General features: G+C 41.7%; 3 protein-coding genes across 3 annotated transcripts in view; 1 reads left to right on the top strand and 2 right to left on the bottom strand.

The window, feature by feature from the left end:
* Positions 1 to 380: 380 nt before the first annotated feature.
* On the top strand, positions 381 to 1,560 carry LOC143414388 (uncharacterized). The gene is made up of 2 exons (XM_076878661.1): positions 381 to 497; positions 840 to 1,560. The coding sequence occupies exons 1-2, from the start codon at positions 491 to 493 to the stop codon at positions 1,328 to 1,330; spliced, it is 498 nt and encodes a 165-aa protein (XP_076734776.1). The 5' UTR covers positions 381 to 490; the 3' UTR covers positions 1,331 to 1,560.
* Positions 1,561 to 3,213: 1,653 nt separating this feature from the next.
* hsd17b10 (hydroxysteroid (17-beta) dehydrogenase 10) lies at positions 3,214 to 8,673 on the bottom strand. The gene is made up of 6 exons (XM_014407417.4): positions 8,558 to 8,673; positions 5,588 to 5,752; positions 4,453 to 4,617; positions 4,230 to 4,358; positions 4,036 to 4,144; positions 3,214 to 3,907 (listed from the first exon to the last, which is right to left on the bottom strand). The coding sequence occupies exons 1-6, from the start codon at positions 8,579 to 8,581 to the stop codon at positions 3,717 to 3,719; spliced, it is 783 nt and encodes a 260-aa protein (XP_014262903.2). The 5' UTR covers positions 8,582 to 8,673; the 3' UTR covers positions 3,214 to 3,716.
* A 10,010-nt stretch (positions 8,674 to 18,683) lies between these two features.
* fam120c (family with sequence similarity 120 member C) overlaps positions 18,684 to 25,006 on the bottom strand; it is a 42,564-nt gene continuing 36,241 nt past the window's right edge. The window contains exon 17 of the mRNA XM_004560239.6: positions 18,684 to 24,963. Within this exon, the coding sequence (XP_004560296.3) occupies positions 24,709 to 24,963 (255 nt within the window). The 3' untranslated portion in view covers positions 18,684 to 24,708. The remainder of the gene's footprint in view (positions 24,964 to 25,006) is intronic.

The following is a 25,006-nucleotide window of genomic DNA, read 5'->3' as shown; positions in this document are numbered from 1 at the left end:
TATGAATTTTAGGCCATATCGCCCAGCCCTAGAAGAACTTTCAGTTTCCATGTAGCACTACAGTTAAGTGATGTTCAAGAACTGAAGACAAACAGGAACACTGTAAAATCTCGAGCAGATTTGTATTACTTGAATATACTCAATTTAACAACTTTACCTGTATCATACAGTACAGATATCTGGGGTGGTAGAAGTTGAACTTTTAAACCCTCAAGTACTGTTTATATATATCCTGCCTTCACAGTGCAGCCTGGAACAAACTAACAGTCTATGCCACTGTTAGTTTCACTTTTGCATTCTGTTTAAAAGAATCTTGTGAGTCACTTGTAAACCCCCCCAAGGCCTCCACCCTCCTGGTCTGCTATTTATTCCTCTGTGATGAAAGATTTTTGAGTTTTGTGTTATGTTTATTTGTAGCTTCATTTAAAGGAAGAAGAGCTTGTGAGTTGGACAATTGAAGGAAGGGAGTGAGGCACTGTGTGCAGAAAATATGGAAGGTAGGTTTCACCTGTGTGTGTGTGTGTGTGTGTGTGTGTGTGTGTGTGTGTGTGTGTGTGTGTGTGTGTGTGTGTGTGTGTGTGTGTGTGCGTGTGAGAATACAATATTGTTACTTATTGATAGAAAAACAATATTGATATTTTCATGTGATAGGACATATTTGCCTTTCATATTTGTGAGGTTTAACACTTTTGCATTAACAACAGTGTTTGTTAGTCCATCATTAGCATAATTCTTGTTTTAGTACATTTTTAAATCCCATTTCTATAATATTGTAGGAATATCCACTGCTATAACATTGTCTTCTATGTAGCTCAGGTTACATTTCTCCTTACTTACAGCCCATGCAGTTATGCGAGCAGGTGGAGGCATTACTACTAATGCAGCTGGAGCACTTGAGATGATCGATACCTTTGATCGGCCTGGCAGAGCTTTTACTGAGGAAACCTTTGCTCGGGCTGGAACGTTTGCAGATGCGTTTGAGGACAAACCAGGGAAGCGTCTTCCCAAAGCCGGAGCGTATGCTGAAGCGGGAGTGGGGCACGCCCGTGCTGAATGGAGTGTTTTTGACGCAGAGGCCAAAGGACCCAATGCCAGCGCAGGAGCTGGAGCCTCTGTGGCCTCTGGTGCCCAAGCCTTTGCCAGAGCAGAAATAGCCAGTGCTTCAGCCTCTGCTGGTCCAGTCAAAGCTACAGTTGGTCTGGGATTAGACACAGGAGTGGGAGTTAGTCCCACATGTTTCGAAGCCAAGGTGCTGGGAACGGGTATCTCCTTTGATCGCAAAATGGGCATTTCTCTGTTTGGCACTGGTTTTGAATTCAATCTGTGGTAAACTGTGCCCAGTACAGATCTTTCTAAACCGTGCAGTGCCTTGTATTAAAACAACAAGCCCTCAAATCTCCAGTCACCCTGAGAGACTTTTCTTAATATGCTGACAAAAACATTAAAGTTTAACACTATTAGTGCCACCAGAGCAGACACCAGGTTTGTTCTAGAGATTTCACTCAATCTTTAACACACAGGAAACACAGGTCATCCCTCCAATCTTTATGTATGTATTAGGGGTGCAACAATACTCGTATCGATATTGAACCGTTCGATACAGTGCTTTTGGTTCGGTATGCATATGTATGAACAATACAAAATTTTTAATTTATTTTATCAACTTTCCTTCTGACGATGCTGTCTGTGTTGAGCGCTCAGTGGATCTGCGTTCGACAGTGCAGCCTAGGCGGAGTAGTCGAATGCAGATTCACTATGCGCAGGGCAAGCTAGCGAGACAGAAGTTAAGCTCTCCTTGCAACATGGCAAATTGGACCTCCCCCACCCTCATTCAGATCTGGCGTTTGGAACTATTTTGGTTTTCATGTGACGTATGACCCTAAAGGTAAGCGCGTCATGGACAAAAGTAAAACAGTATGTTGGATGTGCCACGCAATGCTCAATTACATGGGTGGGAACTAGTGCGTTAGCGCAGTTTGCTCGTTAACGTGTTGGCCGTCCAGCCCCTCGCACGGGCGATCCGCGGTAGCTTGTTAACGGAGATTTGCCGTGTTGTGGCGTTAACGTCATTTCAGATTAACGCTAACAGCACTAGTGGGAACACAATGAATATGACTGCACATTTACGCCGACATCATCCTAGTGCAAAGACAAGTGGAAGCAGACAAAAACAACAAGCAAGCATGCTACAAACTTTACCCGAGTCATTTAGACAGCCGTTAGCACAGGATTCTCCTTATGATATGTTTAATATGCTGCTGAGAATATAGCCCAGAAGAAGCGTATAGTATAGCTTTTATTTTGGAAAGAGACATTTTTCTGTAATAAACTCTGTTCCAAAGATGAGGGATTCCTCAATCAGATAATTTATTTTTTTATTACTTTGTTGTTTCAGCAACATTAAATTTAAAAACTGTACTTTTGAGTTAAAATATATATTTATAATTTTAATAAATGACAAATTAAAAAGGCATGAACATTTTTTTTTTTGTATCGAAAAAATATCAAACCGTGACACCAAAGTATCGAACCGAACCGAACCGTGAATTTTGTGTATCGTTGCACCCCTAGTATGTACGTGTACATACATACATACACATGTGACACCAAGCTGCATGTCAGGTAAACATCCCGGGGAGATTGTAATAATTATAATAATAATTACAGTAAATGGACAGGCGTGCACTGAGATTTTAGACTTTTCTCTTTCCATGGATGAAAAGTAGATTTATTAAGAAGTATATTTGTCTAGACGATAAAGGATCTTAACACAGAGCAAAGAATGCTCATGTTTTTCTTCCGAACCGACATAATGACTCAGTGATGTGTCCCACAAACAGACTGGATGTCAAGACAAATAAAAATTTATAATAGAAATTGAAGGGGGAAAAAAGTTCATGGCAATGCAAAATCTCTGTCGGTTTCTATTTAAGAAAGCTGGAAGTAACTTTATTGAGAATATTATTTTCTGATTAGAGAGGTTTGAGAGTTTTGCTGAGGATTTTTTTCCCTTGTACTTGTTCTGGAAAACCAATGTGCCAGTAATTAAAATAGTTTATCCTCCAGCTTTCACGAGGCTGGAAAGTTCATGTACTAAAGCAAAAATAAGATTTGTGTTATATATTTGTTTGGGTTTTTTGCTACAGATTAAAAAGGAGAACATCAATCACGTGAGGTTAATTTCCATCATTTTTAACCACTTTCACTCACAGATTAGTCAAACTTGTGATGTTTATTGTACCATAGTCAGTTTTTACATTCCCATAAAATTTTGATAAAACAGTCAGTGATTCCTGACAGACATATTTACAGTGTGCAGATTTTTACAATGTAAATACAGCCACAAAGACAAACATACAAGACTTGTTCTATGAACTCAGCAGCCTGTTCTCACACTGTAGATGCTGTCAGATGCACAATGTTACGTATGATTCATAGCAAGAGTCGGACCCATTCAGGACCACCTGGCGTCACATTTAAAGGCACTCGGGCACTTTTTTTCTCTGCGTATGGATTTCTGTGTATTTTAGCTCCAAACCTACACGAGTAGCTAGAAGTTATCAGTGAGTGAACACAAAATTTAAAATGGAAAATGCTACCATACGAGAAACAAACCGCAGCCCTCCTGCTTTCTCAAACTCCTCACATCGAACTACATCTTTCATGTATCTTTGTGTCGCCAGCAGATTCTGATAAAACACTGAGCTGAGAACGGCTCAGGGCTGCATGCGAATGGCTCCGTCCAGTCTAATGACCTCCCCGTTGATCATGGGATTCTCAACCAGGCATGTGACCAGGTGAGCAAACTCAGCGGGGTCACCCAGGCGCGAGGGGAAGGGCACCTGGCGCGCGAGGAATGAGCGCACCTTCTCTGGAAGACTGGCGAGAAGAGGAGTGGAGAAGAGCCCTGAAGGAAAAAACAGTTTTGTTGATTTTTGTGTCAATTTTTGATAAAATAATCAGAAAATCTAATTTCTCCACATAGTTTTCGGTTTAGTCTAAGTTAACTATAACGGGCTAAGTAGGAACACTAACCGGGTGCTATGGTGATGACTCTGATGCCCACGGGTGCCAGGTCTCGTGCGATGGGAAGAGTCATCCCAACGATGCCACCTTTAGAAGCGGAGTAAGCCGCTTGTCCAACCTGAAGAATAAATAAATACAAAATCACTCATTTATTTTATCACTCACTTAAGAAATACTATATATAGTATTTTTTTTAACCTTACCTGTCCATCGAAAGCTGCCACGCTGGCGGTGTTAATGATGCAGCCTCGGTGTCCGTCTGCGTCGGGTTCGTTCTTCCCCATCTCGCCCGCAGCGAGGCGAATCACATTAAAAGATCCTGCAATGTTCACCTGCAGGTTAAATTAAATAAATAAATAAAAGCCACATGTGATTCTCTGATTACTACTTCTTCTGTCCGTCTGATCATCTGTCCGGCCGTCTTACATTGATGACACGCTGGAAGTCCTCCAGGCTGTGAGGGAGGTCCTTCTTAAAGTTATATGTTTTCACAGCCACAGCAATGCCAGCGCAGTTAACCGCCAAGTCCAACTTCCCAAACTTCTCTTTGGCCAGGGAAACAGCTGACCGCACCTCTGCCTCTGATGTCACCTGGAAAACGACGAGGACAAGAAGCCCTTTTGCTCACATCAAATTATAAAGCATTCCAGCCAATAACAACCCCAGTAGAAGAACTCGAAATGCACCAAAGATTCTTTATATTCCCTGTTTGCAGGAAAATAGAGGACAAATAAGAATAATTATGGCCAAAATATACAACATGAATGCACTGGGGCTCAGCATCTACTGTGTGTGATCGCCATCTACTGAGCTGACAGGGTATTACATTTCCAGTGGTACATGCAGAATCTACACGATGGTGAGAATTTCACATCCAAACGCTGAACAGACAAAGATTGTATCCACGTGATGGCTATAAAGGAGCTGTTGTAATTTTGCCTTTGTGTCAATGCTGGTGTGAACCTCGTTCATGCTGTTTTGATCCCTTTCCGAAGGTTTTCACTTTCTTTCAACAAATCTCAGAAATCTGTTTGGTTTTGATGCTCAAATTATTTTTCCACAACTCACCCCACTATATATTTATCTGTCTGTCAATCAATCTAGTGGTCTCTGGCTCAGGTTTTAGCTGCCTTCATGTCAAAATGTATGCCACATTCTTTTCTATGGGGTCAGAATGGCGTCCTTGATGGTTCTAGGTTGAAGTTGTTGCACTTTTTTTTTCTTATTAATCCCACACACCCCAAAAATCCACTAAAATAAACCCTTTTTAGGAAAAGTCACGAAATATAAGATGATTGTGTTTTAATTCAACAGAGTTACTTGATTTTTTTTTAAATGCCAGGATGTCAAAATGACCGCTTTTGTGGTTCTAGTGCTAAAGGACAATCAGTATTCATTTCACACATGGCTTAAGAAGCATTTTGGTCCATTTTGTTCTATTCGATTCATGTAAACTCTATGCCCCGCACAGCTCGCACAGATAGGAGTGTTTACAAATGTGACTTTCTCTGTTAATGTTTCCAAAATATGCAGTCTCGCGTCGGTTGAATTTTGGACTCACATCTGCAGGAGCAAAGGCACAGCGGTTTCCCAGACTGGCTGCCACAGCCTGTCCGTCAGAGGAGGGCAGGTCCACGATCACAGCAGACGCTCCGCTCTGCACCAGACGCTCCACGGTGGCCCGCCCCAAACCGGAGGCACCGCCTGTTACCAGGCCGACCATACCCTGCTCAAAACACACGTAAAGAGGGACGCCCACCGGGACAAGAGGAGGGGGCAGAAGAAAAGGGGAAAGAAAGTCGCAGGTCAATAAGAAAGACGAGTGAAAGGACAGATCAGAACATCACTGGGTTCCTTTCAAAAAGACACTGCATGTTTTATCTGTTCAACGTTAATTCCTCAGTAATGGATTATATTAGGTACACTTCATGAAATTGTGATGGGATTTGTTTTTGGTTAGTCAAACATATTTGATGTTAAAGCTGCTTCATTGAATTTAAAATACTTTTAAAATCTTGTCCTGTGTCTTTAAGGTGACTACCAATGAATCCTATTCAATATCTCTCTGCTGTGGTTTTCAATTAGGGCTGCCACGATTAGTCGACTAGTCACGATTATGTCGACTATTAAAATCGTCGACGACTAATTTAATAGTCGACGCATCGTTTGAAGCTTTGTAAGATCACAAAGGCCGCAGGAATGAGTAGTAGGATTTAAGAGTGTAATAACGGACTGAAACAGAAGATGGCAGCACTGCATGTACAAGGATGCCAGCTGCCGTTAAACCCCGAAGAAGAAGCTGTGTCCCAGAATTCATAGCGCAGCCCAGCGCAGTTGTCAACAATGGCGGCAGCTAGTTAGTTTTAACTTTACTCTTATTATTCTTTCTGGGTCACAAAATAAACCTTTAACATATTTTCAGGCGAGAATGTAGCTGTGTAAACCTCAAATATCTGCTCAGTTTATCAAGACACCACATATTTTCAAAAGCGCTCCGACGTTTTCGGAGACATCTGTTACCCACTAGCTCGATAGCTAGGCGGGGGCAAGGCTAACTAGAGCCGTGAGAACACCGGACTCCCGGCAAATCGTTTTCAAACCCACCGCCGTCTTTCGCTAGTCAGGTTAAACATATATATAAGTCACTTAGATAACTTAAAAATGTTATTGTTTGGCTTTCTTTAGTACTTTATTTGTTTCTGAGTAAATCGGTTTGGCTGAGATTAAAGTTATAGTTTTTGCACAGCTAAAACTGTCAAGCAGACAGCTGATTATCAGAAGTGTGAGACGCTGGAGAATATACTCCGGTGTCCTGTTATATTTTAGAAAGCAAGGAGTTTATTAAACTTCACCGAAACAATCTGCAAATTTCATTAAAATTTAATAAACTACCATCTTGTCTTTATTTTTAGTTAGCACAAACACTTCAAGCTGTAAGCTAATGATAGTTATATAAGAGCAGATGCTGCTGGTGCAATAAGCTGTAGTTTTACGTCCAATGGATGATGATCTGATTAGTCGACTAATCGCAAAAATAATCGGTGACTAGTCGACTATCAAAATAATCGCTTGTGGCAGCCCTATTTTCAATGATTGAAATTCAATAGTAATCAGATCAATACTCCAATAAAGGCCTTTCAGAAATAGTATAATACTGCAACATCCACACTGCATTGAAAGAAAGCTTTAATTCGAAATAATTGCATGCCACAATTTCCCTAAAAATACTGTTGGAGTGGAAAAAACTGCTAGTTGAATGAACTAGACAAACTTTGGCACCATTTCTTCGTAACCCTGTACCTTGAACTTTGACCTTCCCGCCGTATGTGTAAGCTGCTGCTGTGGAATGAGGAGCATTTTAACCCAAAACATAATCTTTACCGACATCTAAGCAAATGGCATTGTTACTTAAATTTAACAAAACGGCGACTGAAAACATGTTAAAGGAATGAAACCTTTATGGCAGAAACATTGAATATAAAGTAGCCAGTTGCCATAAAGAACATAAACAACATACATAACTTCTGACTGTCTGATCACAGACATTTCATAGGAAATTTAGCTGTCATTCAAATGTTTTAATTAAAGAAAAAAGAGACATGAATTAAGGTCTTTGCTGCAATAATATGAACTACATTCCTTCCATTGTATAGGAGGCATATGAACCATTATTCTACATGTAAACGTCTAGATCGTGTCTTTATATGGGAGATGCAGTCAGTGTTTTCTCAGCGTTTGCTGGGATCAGTCATTCAGTCTACATCAGGAGACCCATTACATCATAATGCCACAGGTTTCCCTGCATATGAACATTTTGTCACCCACCAAAGAGGCTTTTGTTTCCCCCATGAAAGAAAATCACAGGATGTTTAACCAGGGTTTTATACACTCCAGCATAACATAAGACTGTTTGTATCAAATATCCGGAGATTATAAGAAACTTCCCAGGCTTCCGTGATGTAAGGTGACACAGACTCATTGTGCTTTTGTTGGCAGACAGTCTCCAGAGACCAGACTTGAGCCTGAAAAAACCTGATGCGTAAAATACTGGGGGGAAAAAATTTTTAAACACCTTCTTCTAAATGATCTTATTTGTCTTATTTGTTTTTGCAAAGTTAACAAAAAAAGGGGGCTAAGCAGCACACATGCGCGCACCTTCATTTACTCTTCAGATTCATCTCAGTGACCGGTTTTTATTAACTGAAATATAAATACAGCATTATTAATTTAATTAATTAATTTAAGCTGCCATGTTTAAAAGCCCTCGTGTGTCCTGTGTCCATCTAACTGACAGCCGGAGGTCAGCCGGGAGGGCTGAAGGGGGAGCTATCAGCATGTTTGCTAACCTGCAAGTATGCTAGCCGAGCACTCAAACTTATGGACTACAAAGAGAGCGTGCACGCCGAAAGAACCAGAAAAACTCGCACAAATCGAAACCGAAGCAGGGTGAAAGTCTAGCGTCATATTTCCTCAGAGGAAAAGAAAACGGCGAGGCAGCGCGGAGGTGTTTCATGTTTATTCTGCTGCTCACCTTCACACACCGAATGTTCGCCATCGTAGATCCGACTCGGCTGACGTCATACCAAAGATCGTGTGTGTACGAGAGAGGCTGTGATGGATCTTCTTCTTCTTCTTCTTTGTGTTTAACGGCGGTTGGCAACCAACGTAAAGGAGCATTACCGCCTCCTACTGTTCCGGAGTATGGGTCAGACAGTGAGTTCACAAGCTGTATAAAAAAAAACACTAAAAAAAAAAACCCTACACTCTTTCATAAACACCTATAGCCTTCAGAAACCCCACCAGTTCCCTCACCTGTGCCCTACTACCCTCCAACACACTCTTCAGATTAAATTCCCCAATTCCCCGCTCCGTCAACCTATTCTGCAGAACTGACCTCTCCACATCATAACCCTTGCACCGTAGTATTACATGCTCTACTGTCTCCACCTCCTCCTGGCACACTCCACAAAGCCCCGTCTCATGTTCTCCTATCATCTGTAGCGTTTTATTTAATGCACAATGTCCCAGTCTAAGCCTGGTAATGACCGCCTCATCTCTCCTATTACCCCTATACAACCTACTCACTGCCACCTCCTTAAGATGATACAATTGCCTGCCCGTACTCCCTGAATCCCACCGCTTCTGCCACTCCTGAACAACCTGCCTCCAAACAACACCTTTCGCTTCAGATCCACTGCTTGTAAGTTCCATCTCAGTCCTACTTTTAGTCAATGATCTTTTCGCCAACCTATCCACCTTTTCATTTCCACTGATCCCTACATGAGCTGGCACCCAAAGAAAGTGAATATTGCCACCACAACACCTTATCCTGCTTATAGTCTCCAGAATAGTATACAGCATGCCCTGCCTTGTCTTCGAACAAAACGACTGTAGACTTGAAAGAACAGCTGCCGAGTCAGAACATACTACCACCTGCCTGATTTTCGAACACTCTACCCATTTCAATGCTACCAAAATTGCTACCATTTCAACCGTGTATACTGCCAGTCCATCCGAAGTGTATTCTGTGTATTCCAATATTTTTTGACGGAACTGTTTCCAAACCCTGTACTTCCAGTAACTGGACTTTTAGCACCATCCGTGAACACATGAATACACTCAGGGTATTCAGTCAAGCTGTGAAAATGAAATGCTGAAACAAGATCGACTCTGCCTTTCAATGTTCTCTTCAGATCCAGCAAGTACCAGTCCACAGGAGGAGTCTCCAATAACCATGGGGGAACCACAGAGAACACTACTGCAGGACATATTTTAAGTTCATACACCTGACACTCCTTAGCCCACTGATTCCCCACCTTTCCAAAATGAGCCTTCTGACTTCTTCCATACTCCCAGCATTCCAAAAGTACCTCCTTTGTGGGATGTGCATCACCATGACCACCAAGATGAACCCAGTAATTCACCGACACTTGCTTCCTCCTAAGATCTAGGGGCATTTCTCCCATCTCCACCTGTAGGGCACCGACTGGAGACGTCTTAAAAGCTTCACAGCACACTATAAGGGCTTCCGATTGCAGAACATCCAAACGTCTCAACGCAGAAGGAGCTGCTGAACCATATGCCACACACCCATAATCAAAGACCGACCTAATTAATGCCAGGTAAAGTCTTTTCAAAGCAGAAGAGCTTGCTCCCCAACCCCTCCCAGCTACACACCTCATAACATTAATAACTTTTTAGCATTTGGTTTCAATCCAATCAATATGCTCCCACCATGTCAGTCTCGAATCAAACACAACACCTAAGTACGTAAAAGAGCTCACTTTCCCAATTACCTTGTCATACAGTGTCAATGTCAAAGTCTCACTCACTTTTCTTTTGGTAAAGAACATCATTTTTGTTTTTTCCAAAGAAAACCTGAAGGCTGTGATGGATGAAGACGAGCTGAGCTCTTTACTGTTACTTTACTGATTTACTGTGACCGATACCGCGTCTTTAATATGAGATTTAAAAAGGTGTAAAACGTTCTTTACGTCCTCACCGACTGATAATAATAATGTGAGCAGCTATTTACAGTTTGCACTTTATGCTTTATTCTGCGCTTGTAATATGAAATGTTTGTAACATAACAGCTACAAACACTTGGTAGAGCCTACATTAAGACAGACACACACACACACACACACACACACACACACACACACACACACACACACACACACACACACACACACGGTTTGTGTACCCGAAAAACCATCAAAGTGAGAGCTCTTTTACTTATCTTTGCTCAGAACCCCGCCCACTAAGTTCTGACCAATCCGGTCTTTAAGTCTGACATCGTAGGGTCGCTGTCAGACCGGATAGATAGGCTGAACTACTGTAATTCATTATTATCAAGATGTCCTAAAAATTCCCTGAAAAGCTTTCAGCTACTCGAAAATCCTGCAGCTAGAGTACTGACAGTACTGCATACTGCAGCTTTCAGTTTGGATTCGGGAAATTGACACTATCTCTACTTTTAAGATTAGGCTTAAAATTTCCCTTTTGCTAAAGCATATAGGGCTGGATCAGGTGACCCTGAATCCTCCCTTAGTTATGCTGCAGTAGGCGTAGGCTGCTGGGGGGTTTCCATGATGGATTGAGTGTTTCTTCTTCAGTCACCTTTCTCACTCACTATGTGTTAATAGATTTCTCTGCATTGAATCATTCTTGTTCCTAATCTCTGGCTCTCTTCCACAGCATGTTTTTTGTATCCCTCTTATCCCCTCCCTGAGCCTGGTTTTGCCGGATGTTTCTTCCTGTTAAAAGAGAGTTTTTCCTTCCCGCTGTTGCCAAAGTGCTTGCTCCTAGGGCGTCATATGATTCTTGGGTTTTTCCTCTGTATGTGTTATTGCAGGGTCTAGTATAAAGTGCCTATTTTTTTTAAAAAAAGGAATTGAACTGAAAATTGTTCCCGTCCTGGTTCCCTGCGAAAGCAAAAACCCGTGCCTCCACCGTGACAGAGCTGGAAACAGCTTGAGGTTATTGGTGCTCATCTCCTTATCAAGAGCATTCTCAGTCCATGTGACAAAGTCAGCCAGGGTGAGACTCCCTTCAAGGCTGTTGTCATCTTAAACTTTTCACAATATTAAGCACGAACTGCCTAGACTTACTTTATCATTTTAATCACTGGTGGTTCAAGAAATGAAGTGTAATCTCACAGACTCAGATTCATGGAATCACGGGTGTTTGAAAGATTTTATTGCATGTGTTGTAAAAAAGTTGTGTTTAACTGCAGTAACATCATAACTTACAGGGCAAAAAGTGACTTAATAACAATAATAATAACAACAACAATTATCATCATCATCATCATCATTATTATTATTATTATTATTATTATTAATACGACAGTGTATTTGCTAAAAACATCAGTCATAATCAGGACAATCTCAAGCCCACCAAGGGAGGGCTCCAGCAAAGTAAAATCTATGGCCAGGATTTCATTTAGCCTAGATGCCTACAAGTGGCCCATATAGCTATGCGATACCAACCCTGAATCTTCTGTAGTTTGACAACGCTCACAACCCTGGACCCACTGCTTGATGTCAGAGGACATCCCTGGGCAGTAACAGTGCTGTCTGACCAATTCGGTGGTATGCTATGGTCCTGGTGCAGCTGTCTCAGCTGAAGTCCCAGAGACTTTAGAGCATCTGGGAGGACAAGTTGGAGCACTTCCTCACCCCCATCAGGACGTGAAGTCTGCTGATAGAGTATGCCATCCTTCTCTACCAAACGGTCCCACTGACGTAGCAGAACCATAACTGGCTTGGGAACCTCGCTCCTCTCCCTTGGAGATGGCGGAGACTGCCTTTTCCAAAACACCAAGAAATCCCTCAGGTGTGGATCAGCCTGGTGTCCTCTGGCAAATGCTAAGCTTATGTACTAAGAAGTGGTCTGTGGTCACCACCTTGCTAATTGCCTATAATTTCCACCTATTGTCTATTCCATTTTCACAACAGCATGTGAAATTGATTGTCAATTAGTGGACAGTTTGATTTCACAGAAGTGTGACTGACTTGGAGTTACATTGTGTTGTTTAAGTGTTCCCTTTATTTTTTGAGCAGTGTATATACATCCCAAAAGGCTCACACAAGCTAGGTCCCTTAACTTTTGGTAGCTGTTGAAAGGATTAAGTTGTGGTATACCAATGGCCAGAAATGCCATTATTATTACTTCATCACAAAGTCAGGGGTGATCTGAGACGAGTGCTGCAAGGTACACTGTGCTGCAGATGTGCTGTTGCTATCCTCCATCTTCAAAATGCATCACCCTCCAGGACCTGAAGATCAGTGAAGCACCAGCCAAACCAATCTTAATATTGGAACAATATTATAGTTTGATGTTGAATTTCCACCACCTTTGCACCAGTGGTTAATGTTGAAACAATAATAAAATCATGATTAAAAATCAACAGGACTTCACAGATATTTCAATCAATACTAAACCACTGCAAATTACCATCAATGTCTTTTTCAGAGGTTTATTATCTAAAAAAAAAAAAAAAAGGACACAATTTAACATGTCCAAAATAATATCTCTATAACATTGAGTGCCAGACCTGATCTAATAAAAAAAAAAAAGACATTTTTGCATCAATTAAGAAAACAGTTTATTTTATGAAAACATTTTTTTGTTAAATCTATTATTTACACAGTGTTTTCAGTTTACTCTGTGATGGGGCTGGACCCCCCAGGACCGTGACTCAGATGTTGCAGGACACTAAAAGCTGTAAGGCTTGCAAAGAAACAACAGAGAAGCACCTAGAAACACTGTGAGACTAGTTAACAGCACCCAGTGCAGGAGGAGTTTCAAGTGAAACCATTGTGAGACCTTCTCTCTTTAAATGCCCTCTTTTGCTTAGTCAGGCCCTTATTTTTTCCTCCCAGCCCAGTTAGGTCCAGAGGCCAGCTCAATTGTAATGGCAAAGGCCAGCATGCGACAGACTTGCACCTCCTGTGTGTTCCCTCCAATCAAAGAAAAGCCTTCCAGGTTTTGAATTAGTTTTTCTCTCTCTTCCTGATAATTTTGACAATGGAACAAAACATGTTTAATAGTTTACTACTACATTTCCCCATTTGATTTTTCCCTATAATGAACAGTGAACTGTTTAACCCAGTGTGTCCGAATCTGAATCGAGATATTGTCTCTTCTCTCCTGGTTCTCCTACTTTCCTTTGAATAGAATAAAACCATCTCCCTGTCCTCTCCTCCTCCCACCGATTTGCCATCTTTCCCTTGTTTTCTGTTTTACCATGCTCTTCATTTCAGCTTTGCCAATACTGACATTTAAATCAACTTGATCTCCTTTAGCAGCCTGCTTTGCAATTTTATCTGCCACCTCATTGCCAATAACACCATAATGTGCTGGTATCCATACGAATTTAACTATCAGTCCCATTATATTTATTCTGTAGATTGTCTGTAAAATCTCAATTAAAATGTCTGGTCTGGCATCTGAATGACTTATCCAAGCTGGTCAATGATGAACTAGAGGGAACAGATTATTGTCCATAATGGCTTGTTATCCTCCACCCACTGAACAGCTAACAACAAGGCCAACATTTCCCCTGTGCACACTGAAAGTCCATTATTGAGCCTTTTTCCAACCTTTATCTTCAATTCTGGAAAATTGAATGCCACACCCACTTGATTGCCTATATTTTTTGCTGCATCTGTATAGAGTTGTTCAAAATCATAAAATTGATTAATATAACCCTGCACTATATAGGAATTCAAAATAAATTCCTTGTCTTTGAAAACATGCGACACTGAAACTGTTAGGTATTTTAGTACCATGGTAGCATTTACTGGATATTGTTTTATAGTGACATTATGCAGGAAAACTCTGTCATTCAATAAGGCCCCTTTGTTTCAGTGTTTTTCTCTTTGACCCAAGAATTGATGTGTGAGAATCACAGGCTGGTACAAGGTTGAAATACCACAGAGATCACTCCCTCAGCTACATTAGTTTCTTAATCTTTTAGACGCCTGTTGAAGGCCAAATGGTTTGTTTCAGATTTCACTAATGAAAGAACTCTTTATTTTGTGCCTTGAAAATATGTCGCTGAGATAATCACAATTGTAGCTGAACTGATAAACTACACAAAGGATGCTTCTTCACCCAGGGGCAGGAAGACGCTCCCTTATCTTGGTCTGTACTGGTTTAAACTGATAATCTGCTGTCTCATGAATTTTACCCTCTATATAAACTGTTGTACTTGTGAATAAAGTTGAGTCACTTTGGGAAGACAATCTAAAGCAGTCTCTGTTTTCTTGTTCTCCCAAGCTGCTCCCGAGCTCGTACTAACACGCTGAATGGCATGCTTGAATATTACTTGAGAATATATTTGACTGTGTTACAGACTAAGGGACATTCTCTGCTGATAGGTGAAGGGACATTCTCTGCTGATAGGTGAAGGTACATTCTCTGCTGATAGACGTCCACGCCTCGAAGGAAGTCGATCCACGGATTAGGCCTTGGAAACCGTTTCCTTCAGAAACCACCACGTGTGCTGCAGGCACTTTGGAAAATCTGATCACATTTCCACAGATAACCTAAGCAAGGATCTATAATCCAAAAATAATAGAAAAATGATTAAATATTTTTAAAAAAAGACCAGTAGAAAGTTACAACACTGGAACAAATTTATGACCAAAAACCTGAGGAGGTAAGACGATGGAGGGGATGGTTTCGGTTGCCGTGAGAAAGACAGTAGGCTGTATAGTTATCTCCCAGATCTGGTGTGATCCTAAAACTATACAAACTACTACCTCATTCCACAGCTCCCACTTTCTCCCTCAGTCCACCCCGGTCATATATTAACTTTATATGAGCATAATAAACATGGCCCTGCACTCTTGGAAACAGGACAGATGACCGGTCTTCAGAAAATCCTGCAGCCTTCTTCCCAGAAGCTCTTTGTTCTTGAGGATAGGTAGGCATCTCCCAGGACAAACCTAGGAGAAATTTAAAAAAAAAAGTAGTAATAATAATAATAATACTACTACATCTTTAAATGATCACAACCAACAAAACCTGAACAAAACAAAAAGCATCAAAGAAGAGTCAAATAAGATGTGGGAGATGTTATGACGCATCATTTGAAGGCCAGCAGAAGGTGACATTAGATGTGCTGCTAATAAAACGTGTGAATTAAGGTATTTGTTTGCGGTACCTTTTAAACTCATCTTTGCTGATACTGTGTTTGAATATTATCACATGTATCTGCACTGCATAGGCTCAGGAGGGCATTTCCTGTTCTACATGCAATATATTTTTACAAAGCAAGAAACTTCTTCTTGACAGTGAGATACGAGAACAATGACAGCGAGCAGATGTGGGGAAAAAACAAACCCCAAAACAGTCAAACAGGGTTTTTAACATTGCTTCTCTGATTGTTTAGTGAACTTCTGTCATTGTCACTGAACCCTGGTAGATATACAAGATATTAAATGGTGGATGGCTCAGAAATTCCTGCAGCTAAAGAGGAGATCATTACCTGCCCTCACAACCATGTCAGAAATGACACTTTCCAGTTGTTTTTTATTCAACAACTCAGTATGATTAACTCAATTTTATAAAAAACAAAATCTAGGGACAGCCATGCATGCATTAATCTCCTCAAGGTTAGATAATTGCACTTTATGACACACTTTCAGGCAATATAACATGAGGTTGCTCTGCTGACCATCCCACAGTCTTGGCTAAGAACCAAAGTGATTGGGCTTTTTCTATCAGGACACCCATCCTCTCCCTGAGGAGATCAGTTTGACGAGCACACTGTTATATTTTATATCCGTCTTAAAGACATTTTTAAAGCAGGTTTTTATCTCTTTAGTGTCCATAATTGTTTTACCACCTCCTCTACATTTTTTATTTGTGCTTTTAAAATACCTGCATTTCATTTTTAACTGTCCTTATTTCCCCTTTTAACTCCTTCCTCTGCCATTATTGATGTTCACTTTTTCCACGTCATACATTTTTTATTTCCTCTGTCACATTATTCTTTACACATCAAAATCAACAGACATTGTGACGGTCCATCTGGATTTAAATGATAGATTCACACAGTTAACAGCGTGGAATAGTGGTCAAAGTTTTAGTCATTTTTGATGGGTCACATCACACTGGCCACTAATGAGTGGCATGACGGGAATCTGCAGTGTTTCTGGATGCAGCTGCTTTTTGAATTGAAAAAGGAAGAATGTGATACAACACCACAAACCTACAGCCGAAGCAAATCCAACATGCAAGCTTTTCCCCGTAACAAAAGCCTTTACGTTTTGCTATTTCTCTGTGGGCGCTATCCAAACACAGCCATTTCTAAACATCAATTTGTGTTATTATATTAATAAAACGCAAATGAAACCCTCAGCTTTCTGCCTGTGTGGTGTTCAGAGGTGATACTAAAGGTTTGGGTGGGCCCCCTGCAGATTTTCACACTTCAAACTGGTTAGTCTGATGTTTGGAATGACTGCAGTAAACGATGTGGAGTCACTATTTTAAACATGTACGCATAAAGTGTGTGCGGCAGAGAGTTAAACTAAAGCAGGGATCCCGTATCATTCTACATTATTAGGTGGCGCTAACATGCTAACCCGAGCACAGTCTCAGCCTCTGGAAACATCGGCTGCTTGGTTTACAGTAACCCTGTCCCCGTCAGAATCACAGCAGTATCTGTTAAAGGAGGATGGAAAGCAGCCACTGCCACCGTGTGTGGAATATTTATCTGAGCCTGCCTCAGAAGTAGCTAGCCTGCTGTTAGCTCACAAAGCTAGCTGACAGCTACCTCGAATTGGCGGTTCTCGACCTGCTGTCATATCCGCACCGCACGCGACAACACACACCTGCCTGTAGGCTCGGTACTTCCCCCCGTAACTAATCGAGTGTTTGGGTGCCGACCTACAGTAGTGGTTTACCTCAGAAGCCTCCCTGTAGCCTGGGTGGCCCCCCCATATCATCGTCGCCATCTTTCCGAGCGGAGCGGTTTGCAGCCAGCTGCTGATACGCACAAATATCGCGAGATTCATGTGTCGTGCCGGGATTTTTTATTTTTATTTTTTTTAACGCGTATATAATCCCTGAGCTTATAAAATATCAAGATTTCCCACTTTCAGGACTTCTTACTTCAGAGTGGGCGCCAATAATATGAAAATTGTGTGTGTGTGTGGGGGGGGGGGTAAACTTCATGATAGATTTAGGCAATAGATTTAGTGGAGTCGTTTTTTTATGAAGTTCCAGTCTGAAAGTCACTGTTAAGCATAAATTAGCAGAATGCTAGAAAATTAAATTAAAATTTTATGTCTAGAAGACAGTGTAAATAATAATTTTAAGCGCTTAGTTCTATCATGAGCGCCCTCTGCCGCTCTCCAACGTGAATTGCAGCCAATTTCTACATAACGGGAGTCAAAGGAAGTGGAGTCACTCTCGATAGATTGGCTCCGATTTTACATACATCTTCAGCAGAGGTGCTTTTTACTTCTTTATTTAAAGAATTTACACCTGGGTCATTTCTTATTAAGTCATTGGGAGGAGACAGCGAAGTAGTAGCACACCAAGAAGAGCGCATCTACTGATCGTGAAGATTTTGAAACTTAAATTTCAAAGCCGTAACACACATCTGCGAGTACTGAGAAAATTATTTTAACACAGAAGGAATTACATCTAGAAGTTTGTTTTCTTAAATATAAATATGGATAAAAAGGATAAGGTTGAACTTTTTTCTTTGACCAACCAAAACAATATGACAGGACCCTTTAAAGCAGGGGTGGGGAACTCCAGGCCTCAAAGGCTGGTGTCCTGCAGGTTTTAGATGTGTCAGTGATTCAACACAGCTGATTCAGATGGCTACATTACCCTACTCACCATATCTTGAAGTACTCCAGATGGCTGGTAATGAACTAATCATTTGATTCTGGTATGTTGACCCTGGATGATATCTAAAACTGCAGAACACCGGACCTTGAGGCCTGGAGTTCCCCACCCCTGCTTTACAGGTTATCCAAAGTGGACTTTTTGAAATTTCCTCCAGTGAATCATCAGTGTTTTTTTTTTCCTTTTTAAAATCCCTCTACATCACAGACATTACATTGGTGCAAATTTTGCTATTAAAATCCCTCAAAAATTCAATGAATGAAGACACAGGACACAGGAAATACTTTTTTTTACTAAAAGAATAAATTTTATTTCAGCACTGTAAGTCATTTCCCAACCAGTACAAACATGACTGCCATCTTTGTCTCTTTCTGAACCAATCCTCCCCTGCCTCTGTGAGATCAGACCACCAACAGCCAGACAAATTAAAAACAAAAGAACAAAAAAAACTTTCTCTCACCTTTCCACAAACCGTCTGGTGCTTCCATAATGCTAACAATGATGACAAATTATACCAACCATAATTATAACAGCAATAATGATGATGATAATATTTCTATAACAATAATATTATGGATAAATTTTAACCCTTTTTTCGCTGCACAGGTAGTTTTTGGGTGGTTCCGGGTACTGATGCGTTGACCGATGTGATGTGAAACGGCCCCCAACTTGACGGGGACTTGGCCACGAAGGGAGGGAGGTGGAAGGGGGGGACAGGTTATTCTGAACCTTCTGGGGGGCTGTTGAGGGGGGGAGAGTGGCAGTGTAGAGAGAGACAGAAATTAGGGACCCTTATTCAAACCGGACAAGAATGCTGTGAGATTTCCTGGACAGATACAACCCAACCGATGACTCCTTTCTGTATGACAGAAGATAATACTGTTTCATTTCTACAATAATACATGCACACACTCCTGTTCCGGGGCTTTTGCTTCTCTTCAGAGGATGCTCCCGTTTTCGTGGGCAGAGAGGTGGGGGTTACTTTTAACCAGCTTTATGACACAAATACTATCATTTCAGTCAGAGAGCAAGAATTTTCCTCACAGCGCTTCAGCTGAGACGGTTTAAACCTCCTGATTTAAATCAGAAACTGGAAATAAAATTTTATGATGATCAAAGCGAGATGTAAGCCATGGATTGGAATTTGTTAACTAGGACTGCAGCTAAGGCTTGCTTTATTGATTCCTTCAAAATAAAACCGCTTTTAGCAGAGAAAATGTCTTAAAATTGCTTCTTTTTATTTGAACAAAAGCCTCTAAACCAATAAATGCCCTAACTAAGATGGAAAATAATTTTTATTCACTATAAAAACAGGATGTTGACTATGGACTGGGATTAACTAACAAGTTCTGCAACTTGCAATGATTTTCACTACTGATGTCAAAAGTAACAGACAGCATCTTAAAATCTCTTATTTTTGTCAGACCAACTGTCTAAAATTTATATATTTAGCCTAAATCATATCCGATCATGAAGTCAATGATGCAGCTAACAATTCCTTTAAATATAACTTAATGATTGCACTAAAATGTGCCAGGAAGTAGCTGTATTTTCTGCAGCTCGATGAGACTAACGTCAATTAGCTTGTTATGGTTTAAACGTACAAATGTCAGAATAAAACACTAATTTCCACCAAGAGATCGGCCCTACATCTACCAAATATGCATTCTGATTTTTAGTAAGTGACAGAAAATTGCTCATCTTGCAGCAGCAAAACGGCATAATTAAAATCGCAAGTTCAAGTCCACAAAACTATGAGATTCTATCAAATTATTTTGTATGAGAAGCCCGAAAGCTCTGAAAGCAGATCCTCATGGCTAAAATGTTTATTTCCTTGATGTGAATAAATCTCCTGGATGGTCGATCAATCTCAGATTCGCACTGTGAGGAAAACTGTCTCTCTTTCCTCCGCCTCAGTGCCCACGTACAGCATGAAAAGACCCGCTCAGCTCAAGTCCTGGGAGCTAAAAGACAATGTTTTGAAGAAGAAGAAGAAAAAAAAAAAAAGCAATAGAGGGTGCCAAGAAGCTCGGCGTGACAGAGAACATATTTGTCAGGTGTCGTTCCTTCTTCCCGTGTGTGTGGTTACTTGTAATAATTTGATGTGATAGGAGCAAGTGGAGCAGTTCACACCGCCTAAAACTTCACCATGAGGAGCGAGCGGGAGATTTTGATGAGACGCTCACTCGCCGCCCGGTCCGTCTGCATCTCCACGAAAACCACAGTATGAAAAACAACAAAAATAAAAATGAAACACCACACCGTTACCTCACAGATCTGTCGGATAAATCACACGTGCTGTAATGTCATTATACATATAATCATCAGAAACTTATTACTCAGGGTGGAGGGGCGGGGAGCTGTCAATGTTGGGCAGGGGGAGGGGCTATAGAGGAGCTTGTTTTTGGGGGGGCGGTGGGATAGACGGGGATACTAGGTGTACTTTGGTTCTCAGGTGTTCACAAGAGATATTTCGCTGCTTTGTGCAAGGGCGCAGAGTTGAGCTTTGATTAACGACGAAGAGCGAAAACTCGTTATCGGGGATAATATGAGAATCGAACATAGTGCAGACGACGATTTTCAATCCGAAAAAACGGGCAATATTTACTTACGTACAATAATAAAACGGTGAAGTGGTCTACAGATGCCATATAAAATACAGGTAAGGAAAATGGCGATCGTTACAGTTCAAATCTCTAGGTTGGCTAAGCGTATTTCAGTACTAACTGAAGCGATGGTAGAAGGATTAGATTAGAAGATGTAATAACATTAAAAATAGTAAGAAAAAACACATTTTGCACAATTGAATAAAACAGTTTTGATTTTTTTTTCAGATTTTTTTTAAATCCACTCTGGCTAGATACATACAGAAACTGATTATCAACGTTAATATAACCTTTACTGTTAGTTGGGTTGATTAAGGGGGCGGGGCAGCCCGAAGAGAAAAAGAGAAAAAATTAAAACGGCCAATAGAAACGGTCCTAAAGGGGCTAACGGAGCGGCAGAGAAGGAGGTGAAAGGAAACTGAGATACAGTGGGAGGAGGACAGGGGTGGGATTAACCTGTGTGGAGGATATCTGTGTGCGTGTCTGCAGTGGGCTTGATTTATGTGTGTATGTGTCTGTGTGTGTTTTCGTGGATGTAAGTACTCTACAAGGAGGCCGAGGAAAAATTTGAGGGTGGGAGAAAAGAATAAATGGATGAACAGCGAGAAGAAGTGTCATAGCAGGGGCGGGTTAGAGGATAACAAGCATAAAAATCACTGATCAAATACCTATCAAACTAAAACAGACGAGGACAAAAGAGGGACACTACATCATGTGTTGTGTTGACTTTTTTTTTCTTTTTTTTTTCCAAACTACCTACTGTGTAACTCAGGATTTAACATCTATATATCCGTGTGTTTATTATGTGCGTGTATTCTAAAAATGTGTCAGTGTGCGCGTGTTTCTCCAATCTGTGTCCATGCAGCAAAAACTTGAACGTGAATGTGGGATTTATTTATTTTTTCTTCCTCCTCGCGGTCAGTAGAAAGTGTTACCAAAAAAGATCTCCAATGAACTGACGACCACTCCACTGGGAACTGAAACTGCACGAAAAGAAATCACTTCAGCACGAAAGCAGAGAGAATGCCGCTGGTAACAAATCAACTGATTCCTCTGTGTGTGTGTTTATGTATTGTGAACGTGTGTGTGTGTGTGTGTGTGTGTGTAACTGTTATCTGGCGAGCGAATCGAGAGAGGGCATCAAATACCAGGTCACACTCTGGATCGCCGCAGAAAAGCCATCTTCTAACAATGTACTGCTGTAATACACGTATTTGTAGTAATGTCAAAAGTTGAAAGCAGTTAAGTATATGACTCCTAGTAATTCTAGACTTAGTATTTCGGCCAGTGGAGCTATATTCTCTAGCCTAGTCTTGGTGTCTGTTTTACAGTCCTGTGTTAAGCCCCGACACTGTTTACCTACTCTCAACCTAAGAACACCTAAAGTGCTCGTAGATCCCTACCCATTAACGGCTAACTAGTCCGAACCTTTTTTTGATTTCATTTGGTGTTGGTGTAAGAGGCGGCGGCGTGGCCTCGGCGGGCCTACGCTCACGGCTGGGTCGACTGTCAGCGTGTCACTGTAAATGGCTGAGTTCATAACAGAGGGGATGTCTGACGCGACTACATTAACACTTACTTATATATATTTATATATATAGTCAGGGTCTTCTGTTTCCTTCAAAAAACAAAAAAGAAACGAAAAAAGAAAGAAAAAAAAAGCATTTCATAGGAGCTTTTTTCTTCCGTATTAAATTTTGTGGCACACGATGAAGCGCAAGTCATCAATGTAGTAAGAAAATAAGGTGCTTCTTTGCTGACTTGCCCTTTTTTCCATGTGACGAGTTTATTTCAGCCTCTCTACGTACGTTTTAGAGAGATTACAACGACCATGGCCAGCATCTCTCAGGCAGTATCTGTCGCTCTACTGCTTTGACGTTTGCAGTTGTGCTACAGCTAATCGTTAAGAAGGTACATGCTTGTATTTCCTTTGTCAGATGAGACGTTACTGTGTGTGTGTGGAGGTGGGGGACACATTTCATTCTCTACAAACATAAATGCTCTAATAAAACATTTCCTAGAAGTCTCAGATTGTGAGCGGCACGCTCGGGGGTCCGCCACGAGGCCTCCCTCTCCCCTGTCAAGTGACGATGCGGTCCAGCCCGTGAAGGCTCGCGCCACGCTCGGCTGAGGCGCTTCAGGGGCAGGGAAGTGCTTCCTGCTGGTCTAAAGTGACACACCGGAGCTTCGCCGAGCAGCGGCTCTCAGTGTCGGGCATTCGTAATGACAACAGCTGCTCAATCTTTTGAGGCTTTGCTGCCACGCCCCTTTTATATCACATGTGTCTTATGAAAATACACTTTGGAAATAGTTTTTAAGAAATCTGAAATGATTCCCAGGATCTCCTCGACGTGGACGATCAAGACTCCTTTTAGCTTCATAGCAAAGTGAATGTATGAGGGCAGTCTGAGGGGAACTCTGCCTGGCAGCAGTCGCCCAAAAACCTCACCGCTCATTTCCATCTTTTACTGGACAGTTTCCATTCCTACGTTTTTGGCCTTTAACTGAAGAAGGTGCCTCAGAGAGGTTGTCATTTCTATATCAACTGTTAGAGGACTGTCCAGTGTGGTTTAACATTTTTTAAAACAAAGTGCTTCTTTGTCTGAAACCACTCTGTTCACATTCTGACGTCTCTCAAATAGATCTCTACCTTTAAATGTAGATCTATGTGTCATAATGATTTAATCGGGCGCGGGGAACGCCCCTCACCGACTGTCAATTCAACTGTCTAGGGGCTTGTTGAAATCCATTATATTTAAATAGAACATTAAGTGCTTCTGCTGGGGTAGTACAATCAAAGCTTTGGGAGGAGGGGGCCGGGGTGAGGGGTGGGACAATAACATAATAATGCAATTTTTTTTTCTTTTTTTGGAGGGTCGGGGGGAAATCTTGCATACTGTAGGGCTTAAGGTGCATAAATTCATGGGATCTCTTAGCACAGCTAAGTACTAGGCTATGCTACACTGGGCAAAGTAAGATATCACACTAATGCCGTGGTGGTGCAGAAGTGCTTCAGTGACTGATTAACCAATCAAATCAATCAATCAAAGAATAAAATGAAACAAAAAATAACGGGGTTTGATGCGAGTGCTACCGCTGCATGTTTAGCAGCGCTGCCCGCCGACCTGGTTGCAGAATGGAGTTTGGCAAGGGTCGCTGCACAGAAGAGTCAGACTCTGAACATCTCTGACCTCTCGTGAGTTGGCTATGGCAACAAACCACATCAACATACAACGACTGCCTGTCACCGTTGCTGCATGCTTAACGTTTGTGTGCAGAGTCGAACAACGGGACGACTGAAAAAACTAAATAATCAAACTGTACAAACAGACCTAATAAACGGGGGCGGGATTGATTAAAGATGTGGCGGTGATGGGGCGGGGTTTTAAGCTTATTTCACTCTGAGTGCGGATAGGGGAGGATTTTTTTCTTTTGACAGGTGGGGCGCTTACGGACTCATGGAAAAACGTCTCTTTAGAAACAATGTAAAACCATATGAGAAAACTTATAGGGGGGAGGGGGGAACGGCTAACTGGTTTAGCTAATCACACGTCGCAGCAGAGGAGGCGAGGACGGGCCTCCCGTCGCCTCCTGCGCCGTGTGATGATGTGCACAGCTAGCAGACAGGGCTACAAAAACAGGGAAAGGCAGTCGAACACAGATAACTCTCTTAGAGCAGCACATCCTGATAAGGATGCCATCACTCCTCCTTCTGTAGTGCTCCGTCTGACGGGCAGTCGTCAAGGCAACAGGGGGCCTCCACTTCCACCCCCTCTGATTGGTTGTCTCTGCTGGCTAAGGCACACGGGGTTGGCTGGGCCAGGGGAGTCAGCTCCAAGGGCTGGCCGATGGCGGAGGCTGCTGAGCTGCCATTCAGCTGCTGAGAGGCAACCTCTGGCGTGGAGCCCACCTCCTCGGAGGGCTTTGGGGGACTGCTGGATGGGGGGGACGACGTCTGGGGAAGGAGAGACAGAAATGTTGGAGTGCAACAAAGTTGA

The sequence above is a fragment of the Maylandia zebra genome, linkage group LG20 (genome assembly GCF_041146795.1).
Source record: "Maylandia zebra isolate NMK-2024a linkage group LG20, Mzebra_GT3a, whole genome shotgun sequence".
Lineage (NCBI taxonomy): Eukaryota > Metazoa > Chordata > Actinopteri > Cichliformes > Cichlidae > Maylandia > Maylandia zebra.
This window is presented reverse-complemented; position numbering and strand designations above follow the sequence as displayed.